The sequence below is a fragment of the Diceros bicornis genome, chromosome 23 (genome assembly GCF_020826845.1).
Source record: "Diceros bicornis minor isolate mBicDic1 chromosome 23, mDicBic1.mat.cur, whole genome shotgun sequence".
In the NCBI taxonomy this organism is placed as follows: domain Eukaryota; kingdom Metazoa; phylum Chordata; class Mammalia; order Perissodactyla; family Rhinocerotidae; genus Diceros; species Diceros bicornis.
In genome coordinates, this window is record NC_080762.1 from 54793953 (window position 1) to 54812266 (window position 18314).

The following is an 18314-nucleotide window of genomic DNA, read 5'->3' on the forward strand; positions in this document are numbered from 1 at the left end:
GGAATGCAACTAATGTGTAAATTAAGGAGAGATTGTATTTTGTTTTGTTTGAACTTTACTGAAGTGTTAACCACCATTTCAGAAAATCACCTACTTCTCTGATGACAGTGGTGACCATGGTATTTATGTGGCCAATACATCTGAATCAGTCTGCCTCTGTAGCTGTGGAATCCACAGTGATATTTATGGATATTTACATATAAGTACAAGCATCTAACTGTAATGCCTTTTGAAATACATATTATGTTATAATAAATTATTTTCCTTTTATTTCTCCTTTAAGGTACAGTTTGAACAATGCATCGACTTTTTGGAAAGTGTGTGTTAGCTTGGTTATATTCTTGATTAAGCTAATTTCAGGATCATAAAGGGGGTATTACAAATATTCAGTAGAAAAAGGAAGTAGTCAGTTGACTGGGTTGAGAGCACCTGGCATGAAGGTACTACTGCAGCCTAGATTAAGTAAATGCAGTTCAGAGAGGCAAAACCAGAATTAGAGACGATGTTCCTGAATGTACAATCTTTGTCTGTCTCTCTGTCCTTCTTTCTGCTCACTGTTCCCCTTCTTCCTTCCTTAAATAAAAACACACCCTGTTCAGAAAGCTTCCCTGTAAATAGGTTGGCATGTAATGTTCTCATTGCAGATCAGAATACTGATAAAACCTTTCAGCATATTTTATGTAAATTGTGATGCATTCCTGCATAATAAGAAAGATATATCTTAAAATAACTATCTTAAACCAAAAGCCAGATTCTTTGTGGCATTCTGATGAAAGCAAGAGTCAAATCCTGCAGCGCCAGGTCTGTAAGGGTTTCTTTGTGTATTGGTTGTCTATTGCTGCATATGAAATGACTCTACAACTTAGTGGCTGAAAGCAACAATAAACATTTACTATCCTTCCCAGTTTCTGCTGGTCAGAAATCCAGGAATGACTTAGCTGGTTGTTCAGGCTCAGTGTATCTCATGAGGTTGCAGTCAAGATGTCAGCTGAGGCTACAGTCCTCTTAAGACTTGACTTACTCACTTATCTGGCAAATTGGGCATAAGGAGGCCTGAGTTCTTCCTCATAAGAGCCTCTCCACATTGCTGTTTGAGTGTCCTCACAACATGGCAGCTGATTCCCTCCAGAACAATTGATTCAAGAGAGCAAGTTGGAAGAAGTAATATCTTTTATGACCTAGCCTCAGAATCACACATCATCACTTCCATAGCATTCTATGGAAGGCAGCCCTAAGCAGTGTGAGGGGACTCTACAGGAGGATGAATAACAGGAAGGATCATCGATAACCATCTTAGAGGCTGATTGCCATACCATGTAATGTTTTGTATGCCTTCCAGAGTCCCAAATTCACATTTTATTTAATTGTAATCATTATTATTTCCTCAGATACATATGAAGTTATTAATAGAGAGAAAATATATTGATTATTTCACTTTGCAAGTCAAAACTGGAAAAACACCACCTTTTCAGTAATCTTGGAATAAATAATTCATAAGCCATTCAGAATTGAACTATGACCATGCTATTAAAAGCTACAACATCATTGTATGTCAAGTCCATGTGACAATTACTTTATTTGTCCCAAAATGTTCATTTCTTCAGAGAAGACAATACAAATTTTATTAAGGCCACTAACAAACCAGGGAAAGGCATAGACGGGCTCTTTTTCCAAATGCACATTCACCATTTCCTTATATAGGGCTGACCCTAAATTGAAAGCTGTTAGAGATCATGTTACTCACGACGAAGAGAGAAAGTAGTCAGGTGTGATGCAGCTCGGAGCTCTGTCGTTTTTATGCTATATGAGGCAGGGTTTAAGTCTACGATTTCACAGATTCAGTATTTTTGTTTAGTGAGGGAAAAGTGTAACAAACTAAACTAGAAAAAAATATGCCTTTGCTTGATGATTTGAGAAGAGGAATGCTCCATGTTAACATGTAGAGAGACACACATGCACATTTCATTCCACTGAGGCCCACCGGTTGAGGGGGACGCTCATCTTTGCAGCCCTGGGCTAACTCTCTTCATTACCCTTTGAGTCACTTAAGAAGATGTAAGTAGACAGATGCTTCAGAGACTCCAATCATTCACATCAAGTAGCAAGTGCAGGGTGTAGAATCAGTTGGAAGCTTATAAAATGGCTTAAAGTAAATGGAGAATTTTTAAATATCCCTTGTACAGTACCAAGAACATAACAGGTGCCAATAAGTATTCGTTTCTTCCCATTGCACCCTCAATCCTGCTCTCAAGATTCTAAGACTAGATTTTGAGGCTATAACCTCCTGGAAACATCTAACTAAAGTAGTAAGAAAGCCCAGTGAAGTCCTCCAGGGTTTAGGAATTAAGTTTCTACCAGTTTCAGTTTTAATCCAGAAGTTATTTTAATGTTATTAATAATAAAGATTTGGTGGTAAAATATTTTTGTTTTATGATGTCTCTAAGACTTTTACTTAATTATGTAGACACATTTGAAATTTCACATTTACTCCAGATAACCAAGGAGCTTTTGTGTGTGTGTGTGTGTGTGTGAGGAAGATCAGCCCTGAGCTAACATCCATGCTAATCCTTTTCTTTTTGCTGAGGAAGACTGGCTCTGAGCCAATCCTCCTCCCTTTTTTTTTTCCCCCCAAAGCCCCAGTAGATAGTTGTATGTCATAGTTGCACATCCTTCTAGTTGCTGTATGTGGGACGCAGCCTCAGCATGGCCGGAGAAGCGGTGCGTTGGTGTGTGCCCAGGATCCGAACCCGGGCCGTCAGTAGTGGAGCTCACGCACTTAACCACTAAGCCATGGGGCCGGCCCCCAAGGAGCTATTTTTTTATCTGAAGTTTACAAAAATCTAAAAATAACATCTATGAGAAAAACTTTTAAAAATGTATATTTATGTAAATGTATATTTATGTAATGTGTATTTATGTATTCCACGGAGCAGAAGAGATAACATTAGAGATTTCAGAGATCTCAAACTTCACCAAAAGAAAAAGTGTATTTATGTTGAGTGACTATACAATAGGCTTTTTAAAAATAGTACTTACCCTTATTTTTTTTAGGTGATACATGCTCATTACTTAAAATGTTAAAGGATGGATAAAATTACAAAAAAAGGAAAATAAAATAATAATGCTAAAATTTTGCTACTGAGAAATAACTAAATGATATCTATCATTCCAGATATCTCTCAACACATTTTAAATGATAGGCTAGATAGGAGTACTTTTACAAACATGGAATTTTTCTGTAATGCCATTCTAATAAAATGGACTACATTTAATTTTACTTGATTTTAACAGAAGAAAAAGAAACTTAAATGACGCTCAAGAAATTGCTGAATTTCAGATAAATATTCCTTCCTTCATGAGATATTCATTCTTAAAAGATCCCTGAAGGCTAAGAAGAAAGATTTACCTAAAATATTAATGTGGAGTCATTATCATTTGCACTATATGTATCAACATTAGGCAGCATTTTTGATGTACTGCTATGAAAGATAAAATCTTCACAATATTCATACTCCAGACATCTTCACTCTCCCACATCCTAAGTTTTGTTAATTAGGTGAGTATTTTACCATTGTCATGGTTTATAAATTTAAAATTCGTCCTGCAACCACAAGTCTCTTGGCTGCTTGGACAGATTTCCATATTTAAATGGGTTTACATAGACTCATTCTCAACCTTCTACTACAGCTTCTACAGTCCTGAGTTTTCTGTTTGAATTTATCTTTTGGTTGTCCGGAATGTATCATCAGATAATTGTTTCAAGAAGGGCTTACGGATGCCAAGACTCCGGAGGGCTTGGCTACTAAAAGGAAAACTCTCTCTATTCACAGCACTTCTGCTATCAAATATGTAGGGGTTTTTCCACATCAACTGGGTGTCCTACAATTCAATTATGACACTAACTACCTGGAACTGCTGCAGACCCCACAGTTAAGGAGCTCAGCTCCACAAGCCTGCCTCCTACTCCAGATGCCAGTTGCACGTCCCAGCCTGTCATTCGTACTTCTGATCAACCAGCTATAAATAGGGGTTCCCAACTTTCCTGGCTGCCACATGAGGGAGTGGCTCTCAAATCGCCCAGCTCCAGGAGCCAATGGGGCTCAGCATTCTCAAGTCCCCTGGAGCCCCAGAAAACAACGAGGCAGTTCTAAACGGACTGGCGGGCACTTCCTGCGTCTCTCCCCCTGGGCTCAGCACAGAGGGAGAAGGCAGAGACCTCACAGTTTCTCCCAGGAACTCGTTTGACTGCACACCTTCCCGGCTGCTGGCCAAGTGTTGGAAATTGAGGAGCTGTCAGGAACTGGAGGCTGACACCAAATATGTATTTCTTATTACATCACAGCCGCTCGCTGCTTGTAGCTTTCAAATGTGGAGGGCAACTTGACTTTGGAGTTTGTCACTGCCGTTTTCACTGATGCCGTTCGCTGTTATTTCTTAGAACTGCGTTTGAAGATGCGATTGTCTTAAAACAAAAAGTTTAATTTTTTTAAAAGTCAAATCATATTAAAGTTTTCTGACAAATACAGCATTTTGCTCTGTCACACCTCCCCACTGTGCAGTTCCACTTGCCAAAAGTACTCCCTTTTAACTCAGGTAACTATTTCTTCTGGCATTTACTCTTTCTATATTTTTCAATAGTATGTGTCTTTTGAGTCATCAGTTTTATACATTATTTTTTGACTTTCTATTATTGTAAATGAGGATTTCAGTTTCTTACAACACAATCCCCTCAATATGGTGATAACTATCATTTAATCAATATTCAGAGTTTACATTATATATTCACAGCTGACCTATTTGTTCTATGTTTCCTTTCTGTTTTCCTGGAGATAATGTTTTCTTTGATTTTTTTTTCATTTGCGTAGTTGTCTTTGTACTTATTGCCAATTCTTCTCAAATTTTCCATTGAAATTTCCAGTATAATTTTCCACATCAGGTACCTCATCACTTCCAATTTTCTGAGACCTCCTTCTCTTTCTTTCTGGACTGCTACTCTCTAGGCCTTTTGGACAACTGTCACCTGGGACTTCCCTTTGCTATCCTCCTTAGAATTTCCTTGGCCTTTCTCCTGCGTTGGTTCCCTGATCCCTAGATCTCAGGCCTTCTCTCTCAGGGCTTACTCTCTTGTTTTGTGGAGCACATCCTTCAGCAGTTTTGCCAAGTTAAAATATTTGGTACAATGGCAGAGGGCTTGGTGATACAAGCCTTCCATATACCTGTCTCTTGAGATTAATCCAATCTTCCCTGGTTGCCTTTTACACCTGTGGTACCTATCTCCCTGAGAGACCCCTTCACAGTCTTCCTGGGGATTTCCCTAACTTTTTTCCAATATCCCATTTCTTCCTATTTCTTGGTTAACCCCATCATTTCAGGTAAACAGATCCTAAGAATGGATGCCTGGGAGGAATTTTTTGAGACTTGTGTGTTTGAAAATATCTTTAGTCGCCCTCACACTTGATTGATAGTATAGATCTCCGTTCTAGCCATGCTGCCTTCCCAGCTAGCTGTTTCTGGAACATGAAAAATATCCTTCTTCCTTTTGTTTTCTCATTTGCATTTGCTGCATGGCTAGACCCTCTCACTTCTTTCAGGACTTGCTCAAATATTATATTTTCAGCCACCACCCTATATAAAATTGCAAACCCAGCCTTCCCACCCCCTTTCCTGCTTCATTTTACTTCCTGAGCACTTATCACCACCTGGGATACTATATATTTCTCTGTGTTTATTTTATTTATTTTCTATCTTCCTCCACTAGATGATGAGCTCCTCGGGGCCAGAAACTTTTATCTGTTTTGTTCACTGATGCTTCCCAGCACCTGGAATGGTGCCAGGCACATAGTAGGCTGTCAATCCCTATTTGTTGAATGAATGAATAATAAGCATTTATGTTCTATATCTATAATATGACAAAAAGGAAGATAATTTTCTTATGATAAATAAGAATGGATTTGTTTAATATAGAATGAAGAACTTGCTAGTCATGTCACCTGAAGATCTAAAGGAGATTATTGAATCTTTTCTTTTTAGATTTTTAAACATAAAATAGGCGACCACTTGATGTTTATGATTTAGTGTGTATATGTATATATGTGACCCTTCCCAGCAGCCTTTGAAATAGCCTTTCCTCTGCGCTTGTCCCTCACTCATCACTCATCTTCTGCTTTGCCTTTCTCTGGCTACCGGTGGGGCCTCTGGCTGCCCCAGCCGCACCCATCTTCATCCATTACCAGCTTATCTCACTTTGGGCTTCAGCTAGCCCTGAGTTCATCTAGTTTGGGTTGGACCATTTCATCTATGGCCTTTGCTTTTGGACAGGTCTCCTGCCCAGAAAGTGACCAAAGTAGCCTTTTACTCTACACCCAGCAGCTGGGCTTCTGACCAGCACCCCCACCATGCCCACGTCCGTATAAGCATACCTCGCACTCTCACGGGAACCCCACACACACTCTATCACAACAGCTAAAGGTCACAGTTTTTTGGGTCTGTTTATTTTGCATACCGTGTGATAAAATGAATGGCCCTGGCTTTTAGTGCTTGACTTATCCACTGCAGTGTAAAAAAGTTTGGAATGGCCTGGGTCACTGCCATGTCTAATTTTCACATAAGAAACTGATGAAAACATAATTACTTAAAATACATTTATAGGTGGTGGTGAGGTTTGGATGATATTTTTATTTCAAAGGAATTGACTATAGCCTTAGTAGTTTCAATATCAAGCCAAGAGAGAGTAGAAGGAGTCTTTTAAAAATCACACTTAAATAGGGCTCCTAGATTCAGCAAAGAAAAATACAAGATGACTAGTTAAATTTGAATTTCAGATAAACAACAAATAATTTTTTAGTGTCATTATATTCTCATGGGAATCCTGTATTTCATCTAGCAACCCTACATTTAAATAGCCAACTGTTCCGTCAGTGAACTAACTTGGTTAGGTTTATTGTGAATGTGAATGATTAATGTTAAGATGTCACAAAGGCAAAGAGTTAGAAATTCATTTTTATCGGTTCATGACATAATGCAGCAGACTATTTCACTCTGGCTAGTCTGTATGGTGAGAAAGGTGTGGTTAATGAGATGCTGCCCAGGAGCAGGATGAAGACGTCCATCTTTGTGCTTCCTTCCCAACGCTTTTCTGGAGGAGCACAGAGATCACGTCATAGGAACAGATTCAGATGCATTTCCCCCATGGCACAAAGAAGTCAGATCAAACCACTGAGAGCACTTGAAGCCTTTCAATTTACTCATCCCAGCTCCTTCCATGGCTGTCTTAGTCAGCTTAAACTGCTATAACAAAATATCATAGACTGGGTGGCTTAAACAACAGAAATTTATTTCTCACGGTTCTAGAGGCTGGGAAGTCCAAGATCGAGTTGCAGGCTGATTCCATTCCTGGTGAGGTCCCTCTTTCTGGTTTGTGGACAGATGCCTTCTTGCTGTATCCTCCCATGGCAGAGAAAGAGATCATCTCTCTTGTGTCTTTTGTTATAAAAGCACTAATCTCATTCATAAGGGCTCCACCCTCATGACCTAATCACCTCCCAAAGACCCCACCTACAAATACTGTCACATAGGAGATTAGGGCTTCAATACATGAATTTGGGGTGGATACAAACATTCAGTCCACAGCAATGGAGATTTGAATAAAACTACAAGTGTATATCCAGAGAGATCTTGGGTGTTAGGAAACATCATTCTGACAGTTGAGTGAATTATAGGTAGACACACATAGGAACCTCCCCAGGTGAGAGAAAAGAGGGCACTTCTTTGAAATCTGAGTACAATTCACCAACAGACAGGTTTTATTTTAAGAAACTAATAAAACTAATATGATTCCACCTTTCAGAGCTGTTATCACTTGCAGTTTCAGTCGGGTGATTGCACTCCAGTAAATTAGCTGACTGAGAGACCAAAGATGATATCTGCACCCAGACAGTCCATTCATCATGCTCAGCCTTTGGATCTCAGCACAGCTTTCCCATAGATTTGCCAAAATGCCACTGAAGTAATCACAGAAAGCTCCCTGTTTTGATCTACCTAATGCCTTAAATATTGTCAGTGGCTCTGGATTTAGGTTTATTGGAGTATTTTAATAACCCACCAATCTCTTTATCTGAAAGTTTCATATAACCACTTTCTTAGTTCATAAATACTTATTGATTTTAATTTTGCACTGAAAAAGGAGTGGACTGCAGTAGATAAATGCCTACTTACCCAGGAGAGCAACGCAAAGCAGTGGCAGAAGTTATTGAGGTATAATCATGCAAAAGCGACAAAAATTTTTAAATATTATCAAATATTTAGCAAGTTGTATGGTCAATGTGAAGTTCACACTTTTACTCTCTCAATATCATTTTGCAAATTCACAAGATATTCAGTCAGATTATCCAATTTTGGGAAAGCGTAATTTAAATTTTAATTGGTAAAACCAGCAGAATGTGATAACTGGGATTCAAAAAGTCCAATTGCATAAAATCCAGGCTTGCAAGATTGGAAGATGAGTAAAATTTCAGGGCCAAAACTGCGCAGCTAATTGGCTGGGAGTTCCAACTAGAGATGTGGAGTCCAAAACTATTCCAATGCCATCTGTGATTTGGCACCACCTGTGACATAGTCTGTTCTTACCAACTGGTCCCTAGGTGTGCTGTGTGCGGCTGGGTAGTAATTCCAGAAATTCTGGGTCACTGTTGTTCTTTAAGCCTCATCTATCCAGAAGTACTGGGCCTGAGGAAAATGAGTTCAGGGACCCAGGCGGTCTGCCTAGGTTTGGACACAGGGCTGCTTGCCCTTTCTGTACCAATTTCTTGTTTTTTAAAAGATGATATTAAAATAATCAATGAAAATGCATTTTTTAAGTTAAGTTTAACTTTGGATTTTCTTTATTGCTCTCTATTCTTTGGGGAAATATGTGGACATAATGAATCCGTCTCAGGAGCTTCCTCTGCAGACGGCTCTTGGTCTCCACCTGCTGTGGCCTCCACCTCCCTATCAGAAACTCTGCCCTTCTTTACTGCTTCGAGCATCTTCTCTCTGGCTGATCCAAGTGCCACAGACATAACGTCCATTAGCCAGACAGTACAAATCCCCGGGCTGACCCTCCCCACGGAAGATTATTCTGCCATCAGCCAATCAGCTCTGGAAAGTTCAAGATCACCTGCTTCCTCAGAAGACAGCAGGGTAAGTGCACTCAGCCAAGATACAGCCAGAGACTTAGATGGAATGGAACTGTCGCACTCGCCTGCCTCCACCAAGGTACCAGAACTCAGTGGATACGTTTCCACCCCGGATCACTTCTTGGAGAATACCACTCCCGTTCCAACTCTACAGTACATCACCACTAGCTCTATGACCATCGCCCCCCGGGGCCAGGAGCTGGTAGTGTTCTTCAGTCTGCGCGTCGCTAACATGCCCTTCTCTAGTGATCTATTCAACAAGAGCTCTCCAGAGTATCAAGCTCTGGAGCAACGATTCACACAGCTGGTGAGTGGGCACTGCTTACAATTCGCTGTGTCTCTTCTTTCTTGTTTTGTTGTTACTTTATAATATAATCACTGGCTGTCTTGAGCAATGCAGGTTGGAAGAGACAAGCCTCTGAGATAACTGTTGCTGCAGGCATTCAGCTAGAGTGTTGAGATGGATTCAGATCCAATAAGCAAGTGAGTTGTGAGTCCAACAGACACTGCTGCCCAGCCTCATGGGAACAAATTTATCCTTAAGATCTTTTCATTATAGTTCTTCCTAAATTAGTTTTCCCAGGAATAATACATAGCCACTCAAGTACTGAACTTGGAATTTAAAAGCAATATGAGTGGAATTTTGTAATTCCACTAAGTTGTAATGCCACAAGCTATTTTCCAGCCATCTGACAAAGGGTACAAAGCTAGAATGGTCCAGCACAGAGTGGGCCGAGAGCTCAGGGGTAAGGGCTCCTTTTTTTAGTTTCCCTTAAGTTCCTGTAAACCTAAAAAGTGGCTAAATGGCTTATCATTCCTGATCCCTAACAAAGAAAGTGAGAAGATGATCATGATGGCATATATCTTTGATTATACACAAAAACATCCTGAAAACTCACATTTATTTTGTTTCTTCATGTACAATAATACTGAACTGTGTGATACTTCTCCCAGCCAATGAAAGTCACGTACACAATATATATCACACAGATTGCAAAACTTCTGAAAATAACTGAAAAAATATTTGTAAGCTTCATATAAATTAAATTATTATGCAAATTAAAACCACATAAAAACCAATTCTTCAAGTGAACTTTAAAGGAAGACTTTATGCCATCTTTCCACCACCACCACCACCACCCGCCCCCCGCCCCCCCCCGACTCCACAATGAGGTAAGTAGATACTGGGACAATGTCAGGGACAGAGTCCCAGGGCACCTTGCCCAGGTGTATTAATTAGGGTACATGCTAAGCTGCCATAATGAAGAGATCAAAAACACAGTAACTTAAGTAAGAAGCAAGTTTATGTCTCTTTCTCTTGGTGGGTCAAACAGCTTTGCTCTACAATGTCATCCAGAGACTCACATGCCTTCTCTCTTGTAACTCTGCCAACCCCAAGGGTGTTTCCTCCTTCATATAGTAAAAGCTGGGTCACTGGTACATCTCTGTTTCCACTTGTGAGAAGAGGAAAGAGGGGAGCCCAGGAAAAGCAATTTCGTAGGCAAGTGATATCAAAGTTGCCCCCATCTCTTCCACTCATATTCCATCGGTCACATGACCACACTTTGCTGCAAGGGAGGCTGGGAAATGTGGTCTCCAGCTAGACAGCCTCTTTCCCATGAGGAAAAGGAGAATGGATTTGGGAGAAGGGAGGAGCTAGTCATCTGCACACTAGGTGAAGACATGGAAATCCCACCAGAAGCCAAGCAATGCTAAGACACAAAGAATGAGCCCAGCCAAAGTAAGTGAGAGAAATCTGGAGAAAGCAGATCGAAAAAAAAGTTCCACACTTTGCGTAAAGTTTTATCAGAGTGGTATCAGGTATCAGGGTATCAGAATGTGGGTCAGGGTCAGAGTCAAAATTCTGGTGAGGGGGGACAAGGACAAAGAACAAGCAGGTCTGCCAAGCCTGGGAGATTGCAGTTTGCACCTGTGTGCTTTCTGGCTTCGCAGGTGTTGGTTCATGAAGGAGGGGCTCATTTTCAGGGCCAGGAACAAGACAGACATCACCGCGTGTCAAACACTTCCCAACAATGGTCTCAAGGATGGCTGTGGCTCCCAAGAGGCAGCTGTGGGAAGCTGCCCTGGGGCATACTTTCGAGATTATTAAAGTATGATTTGGAAAAGGTCCTTAGGGAACCACTTTTTTTCTCCCTCACGATTCAAATAAGCACTGAGGTACAACATAGTGGTTAAGTGGCTCGAGGAATGTCCCTCAGCTAGTTAGGGACAGTTCCGGGACTGACACCCAAGTCTCCTGACTGCCAGTTCCCTGCTATTTCCACGGCTCCACATTTGTGTTGACTGTGAAACGTATCCTGCGTAGACAAACAAGATGATGTTCAGGCTGCTGTGTATTTCGATAGGTCATTTCAGATTGGTTGCTTCCAAATAGATGTCCCATTTACACCGGCATAGGTCAGTCCGCTCTGGGGCTCAGTTTGGAACATGTTTTGGTTTTTTTTTTGTTTTTTTAACTTTTTTTGGGGGGGGGAGGATCAGCCCTGAGCTAACATCTGTGCCAATCCTCATCTTTTTTCGCTGTTGAAGACTGGCCCTGGGCTAACATCCGTGCCCATCTGCCTCCACTTTATATGGGACGCCGCCACAGCATGGCCTGACAAGCAGTGCGTTGGTGCGCGCCCGGGATCCAAACCCGGGCCGCCAGCAGCCGAGAGCACACACGTAACTGCTACGCCATGCTTGGAACATGTTTTTATTTGCTTGGATTTTTTTTTTTAATAAGTGAACCTGGCATTCCTGCTTTGCTGATAGCATTGGCCTGGATTTGTAAAAATCCTCTGTTCTCACAATTCATCATGAAGAAAACCACTGCCCATCCATCTCAATACAGAGATAGAAAGGTGGAAATATGGGACCTAATCACTGCAAAGAGATCATTAACTAGTGGTCTTCTGGTCTCACATTAAATCCAAACACAAAAATAAAAGCAATAAAAGAGGAACTGAAATTTATGCTTCAGATAATGAAAAGTGAGTATAAATGGGTTAGCGGCAGCTGAGCACTTAGAACAGAGTTAAGAGTAAACCATTTTGATTTTGCAGCTGGTTCCATATCTACGATCCAATCTTACGGGATTTAAGCAACTGGAAATACTGAACTTCAGAAACGGGAGTGTGATCGTGAACAGCAGAGTGAGCTTCGCCAGGTCGGTGCCCTATAACCTCACCAAGGCTGTGCACGGGGTCCTGGAGGATTTTCGCTTGGCGGCAGCACGACAGCTTGATCTGGAAATAGACGGCTACTCTCTCGGCATTGAACCAGGTGAAAGAATCCAACCGAGAGCTTGTGGGAGTGTTTTGTTTGTTTGTTTGTTTGTTTGTTTAAGTGTGCAGTTCAACAAAAGTCAGATTAAAATCACATTTGATAAAATAAGCTTTTGGAAGCTATAGATCAGCCCATGAGAAAGGCCGAGTCCTGAGGCAGGCAGGTGCAAGTTTTCCTCCATCCAACAGCAAAGAACCAGCAGACCTCCTGGCTCACCATCTGGGAGCTCTAATGTCCCCTCAGAACAAAGCTTTCTCTGTGCTTAAGAGTTGTGTTTCTTTAATGGTGCCCACAGCCGTGCTAATTTACATTCTCCTAAAAGTCAAAAGCACTTTCTCAGTGAATTGCAACAACCCAGAAGGTTTCTACCTAACAAACCTTCCAGTCATAGTTAACTATCAAATCACGCTTCAGAAGACAATTCAAGATGAAACGGACAGCGACCTGAGGAAAGAAAAATAATCATTAGACCAAAATGCAAGCTTGGGCAAAGACCACTTCACCATCACCAAAGAAAGAAGAAAATAATGTCCCTTCCGTTTGTATACCTTAGATCAACTTCCATGTGCAGATTAAAGCACAGCAGAGTTAGATGTGAAGAAAACTCTTCAAGATATGGGGGCTTAGCCAAAGGTTACATAACAGAAAGCCAACGTTTGTGCTGATAATAAAGCCTAGTGTATGTACCGTTGTAACCAGCTATGCCCAAATTGGGAACCGTTTCCACTATTAGTTTCAAAATTCTGTTTTCTAACCAACTGAAGGAAGTTTTTTTAATTCCCTGGAGTTCAAGGGGGCACGGCTCCAAGTCTACTGCCAACTACCTTCCAGTCAGGCTCAAAACAAAGCCTCCTAATTGGCTATGAATTATCAGGGTGAATCTTGAACATCCTCTTTGGCTTCTGTGGACTCACAATGAAGGCAGAGGGAAAAGGCCTTGGGCAAAATGCAAACAAAAAACGGCTCAGTTGGGAGACACTTATCCTTGACAGAGCAGGACTTTAAGCAACTTGAAGAAAATTGCCTCCTACCTTAGTAAACAAGATCATTAAAAAGACAGAGCGCCCTTAGGCACTGAGCCTGGAGCGCTGACCTCTGAAGGGTCTGCTCAGGAAGCCCTCTGGACCCCTGAGAAGTCAGAGACCTCCTAAATGCTGTTAAGATACTACCTCTTCCCCTGAAAACTACCTCAGCTCTGAGAAGGAACGGGGGCGTGCCGGTTAAGATCAGGAGGTGGATTTCTTCAGGCCGTTGAAAACAACACAGGGATGTGTATAGGGAGAACTTGGAAAACATAAGGGAGGTGAGGGCCCAGTCCACTCCCTTCCTTCCTCCCCCAGGGAGTGGACAGTCTACTTAGAGACCCATCCAACAATAGGAGAAGGTAAGTGTAGGGAGCCAAGTTGAGGCAGGGAGACCTCGGGTCTGCTGCTGTGGATACAGGCTTCTCAACGTTGATGCCACGTAAGCAGTGCCTTAGAAAGAGGGCAGGAAACCGGCAGTGCATTGTACGGGAGCATAAGGGACTCTGGTGATGCTGGAAGGAAGCACAGCATAGGGATGACCTTGGAAGGCCAGAGTTCTGAATGTCAGTCGTGTGTGCTAACACGGCACTCAGTTTCCACAGCTGGAAAACAGAGATAGGGACAGGTGCGAGGATTAACTAAAAGAATGTTTACAACACTTAGCATGACACTTGGCACAGTGACTAATAAATGCTAGTAGTTAATATTGCAACATCGTCATTATTAACTTGACTAATAACTTGTGACCTGGTAGGGGACCAGTGAGAACAATGAAAAGTACCATGACGAGGTATTGAGGTATTTGTGTGGAGGTTGGAACTGAAATTATTTTCACTAATTTTTTGTGAACAGTTCGGCTGTGTAGCTTTTCCTCTAAGAAGCCAATAGCAATAGAAATGAGATGATGCTAACATCGGTTTCAGTCCCTACTGGAGCCAAATTTATACCCAGCTGTCCAAGAAATGCCTGCAGGCCACCTAGTGTGCTGTGGGGGACATGTCCAAGTTATACCTTTAATGGTAGAACAGTCAGCAAATGCCGGAGTGCACGGGACAACCTGGGAAATTACCTTACTTGATTTCTTACTAGATACTTGGAAAGGGAAAAAATCTGAATTTTTAATGCTTTGAAAACTCATAGAAGAATAAATAAATGAATGAATGAATGAATGGGAGAGGTTAGCCAAGAAATGGCTATAGTGAGCCAGCTAGGACATGAGTGATGCCTGAAGCAAAGGGTTTGAGGACAGCAGAGTTAGAAAGCCACATATGGATTTTTAAAAAGTTAAAACTAAGCAACAATGAACTTTATGAATTCCTCTATATCATTCAAAATGGATAAATCCAATATCAAAAAAGGGTTCTATTTATAGTGAGAAGTCACTGTGCCAGCCTGTCCCCAAAAGCGTTTCTTCCAATCAATGGGGTCGGGGGGAGACAGTATGAGCAGGCAGGGAGGAACAGACGAGGAGTGGAGGGGGCTCCCTCACGCATAGCTAGGGGTCCAGCTTCAGTTATTCCACCAAAGACAAAGGGTGGATTCACCCACTTGTAACAGCAAGTGGTTGATGATCGGACCTTGACCATCTTCTACATGCTTAATCCAAAACAACAAGCATCCATCCAGCACCGCGTAACACGTCCATGTATGGAAGCCGGTCCCTGCCCAAAGGAACCTGCAGTGTGGCCAAAGAGGGACATCTTAGAGCAATGCTGGGATGAGAGCTACGCCTTTTCCATTCAGAAAGACTTTCTCACGAGCACTTTCTGATACGCCACACTTAGTTGCAAATTCCTGTGAGTCTGGGAATCACTAAGGAATGACCCCATATTGAAGACAGCACTGAGTTTTCCTTGAAATCCCATTTCATTGAGTCCTGGTGCCTGAACAGAAGAGAGAACGTGGCAGGAGAGATTACTGCAGGGAATTCTAGCCCCGCTGGGGCTGGTCTTGGGCAGTGAGACGGCCTGTGGTGGTTGGTGGCATGGGGGCTGAACAGCCTGCAGCAGCCACAGAGACAACCAGCACTGCTCAAGAAACAATTATTCATGAGCCTTGTTAGAGACGGCAAGGAAGACTTTATCCAAGGGGACCAGCTCCATGGGTGCAGGGGGGAAGAGAGTGAACTCCACCCAAATACAGCGGGGGCAAGTGGAAGTTCATAGCCACGCAGCAGAGTGGGGGTCTCGGGGGTGAAAATTACTGAGAGGAAACATCAGGAGTCGGGGGGATTCTGGCTAAACTGACCTCACGGGATTCTTTTGGAAGGCAGGTCAGGGCAATCAGATATCACCCGGGGTGGGAGGGAATGAGGAACCCGGTTAGATATCGAGAGTGAGCAGATATGGAGGATGGGGGATTCTAACTAAACCAACTTAGCAGGATTCTTGCTAAAATTGGACAAAGAAGAGACGAACATGGAAGTCCAAGAGTCGAGGCCGAGCTGAACATTTCAGAGGAGCCTGAGTAGAGTTTGGTCAAGGAAGGAATCGCTGTAGGCACCAGAGCTGGAGGGGCAGGACACTAGCCTCGCAGGTGTCAGCGGCAGTAGACGGAACTACCACGGAGGGTGGTGGCTGCTTAGGAGAGGGAGGCGGCCACCCGAGAACCTGCCGAGGTCAGGGACCCACTCAGACAGACCCACCCTCATTCTCACATTATTCACAGCTCCTCGTCCCTGTTCACAGCCTGTTCCAGTCCAGGCAGAGACAATCCCAAAACCCAAAACACTCACAACCATTGCTTCGGAACACAGTCAAGTTCTTACTTCTATGAATTTGCATATCTTCTAAAACTCTTGAACCTGAAATTTAAAACACTGTTCTAAAAAAAAACCTGTACAGTTACAGTAATGTGTTTCTAGCATCAGTTCTCCTGTACAATATTAGTTTGGGGAAATATGTACAAAATTAGTACTTTGATTATAGAAGAAATGGGTGTCTAGATTTTAAAACACATTAAGGGAAAATATGCAGATGATTTTCAATAGTTGTCTTCCTTTTAATCTAGAATATGACAGCTATTTTGTTCCTAGTTTTTCAGCGTGACTGGCTGATCCAGATTTTCTTCTTTCGGTGGTATATTTGAGTGTAAGTTGTCATGATGATTGACAGGTGAGCTGATTATAACATTCTCCTAGTACAACCAACCAACCGATTGAGCTGCCTCTCAGGTCCCGGACCCCAAATGAAGATAATCCCTTCAGGTTCCTGGAGAATAAGGACTCAACTTCCAATTTACACAGCCCCTGGCACTCTTGCTGGCGTGGACTTGTCTAGTGTCTAAGGCTTGGGCTGACACACAATTGTGCCCACTCCTCAGCAGGTAGTAAGAGAGGTCCGAGGGGCATGGATAATCAAAATGCCAGATAATATCAGAAGGTCACCTTAGCAAGTACAAGAAACCTCCCAGATTCAGGTTTGATCTTGTGAATATTTGCTTGAACTCATTGGTGCTGGTCCAATTTGTCAAGAAAACTCTCCCTCAAAAGGAATCAAAAGGGGAACTCTTTAGAAAGAAAAGGGGCGACTGCTGGAAATGCTGTATGTCAGGAATAAACACCAGCTTGTCTCTGGGTGAGAACCCCAAGGATCTATCCTTGGACAATGGAGAAGGCCTCCTATCATTTTAACCTTTGCCCAGCCAGGATGGCCAAATATAGCAAAACTGAGTTCCTGGGTGTCTTACCCCTTTCCCACCTTCTGAGGAAACACAGGAGCTCAGAACGAGGCCACACAACACTGGAGGGTCTCCTGCCTCACAGCCCGCCTTCCCCAAGGCTGGGAGCCACCAGACCTACCCCCCCCACCCCACCCCCACCCCGTCACCTCCCGCAGCCCTTATCAAAGCATAACCCTCAAAATATGAAAAACATAATTGTCCAATTGTCATAATTGACAAATAGCGAGCATACGTCAAAGTTTTATTTAACTCATTAATATGGGAATCGTTAGAATGACAAATCTGGTTTAAAGAGGATATGGAAACAAGGATTTTATATAGCCAGAAATAAGATTGTTAAGCTAAATACAAAACAGAAAACACAATCACTGTATCTTATCCATTTCTATAGGACAACTTGTAATTTTATCGAGTTATAAAATGCCATAATCAATAGTAAATGGTAAGTCAAACAAAATTATTGCCTTCTAGGGGTCAGCAAAGTGTTTCTTAAAGGCCAGATAGTAAATATTTTCTGCTTTGCAAGCCAAAAGGTAAAATCGAGGCTATAATGTAGGTGCTTACGTAACCATTTAAAAACCTAAAAACCATCTCAGGCTGTAAAAAGCAGGTGGCTGGGGCCGGCCCGGTGGCGCAGCAGTTGAGTGCGCACACTCCACTGCGGTGGCCTGGGGTTCGCAGGTTCGGATCCCGGGCGCACACTGACGCACCGCTTGTCAAGCCATGCTGTGGCGGCGTCCCATATAAAGTAGAGGAAGATGGGCACGGATGTTAGCCCAGGGCCAGTCTTCCTCAAGAAAAAAGGGGAGGATTGGCATCGGATGTTAGCTCAGAGCTAGTCCTCCTCACACACAAAAAGCAGGCGGCTGGCGGGATTGGCCCACAGACATCCCCATGTTCGAGGTGGGACTGTAAGTGCTCTAGCATGCGTGGAAGACCATGCGGTCAGCTTTCCTCGATATGTCCAAATGTTGAATATTTTTCTTAAGCCATTGAAGATTTCCCAGCGTCTTACTCCTTCTAGCCCTCATCTTTGCTGTTACAGAACAGTTAGACAAGTAGATGATACTGCAACCATGATTTGGGTCTTTGTTCATTCATATACTCAGTAAACACTTAGGGATTATCTGCCACCAGTCAGGCACGA

At 42.4% G+C, this 18314-nt stretch overlaps 1 protein-coding gene across 1 annotated transcript in view; it reads left to right on the forward strand.

The window, feature by feature from the left end:
* Positions 1 to 18314, forward strand: part of IMPG1 (interphotoreceptor matrix proteoglycan 1) — a 115365-nt gene that overhangs the window by 83357 nt on the left and 13694 nt on the right. Inside the window, 2 exon segments of the mRNA XM_058566749.1 lie at positions 8948 to 9480; positions 12239 to 12458. Coding sequence (XP_058422732.1) covers positions 8948 to 9480; positions 12239 to 12458 — 753 coding nt within the window.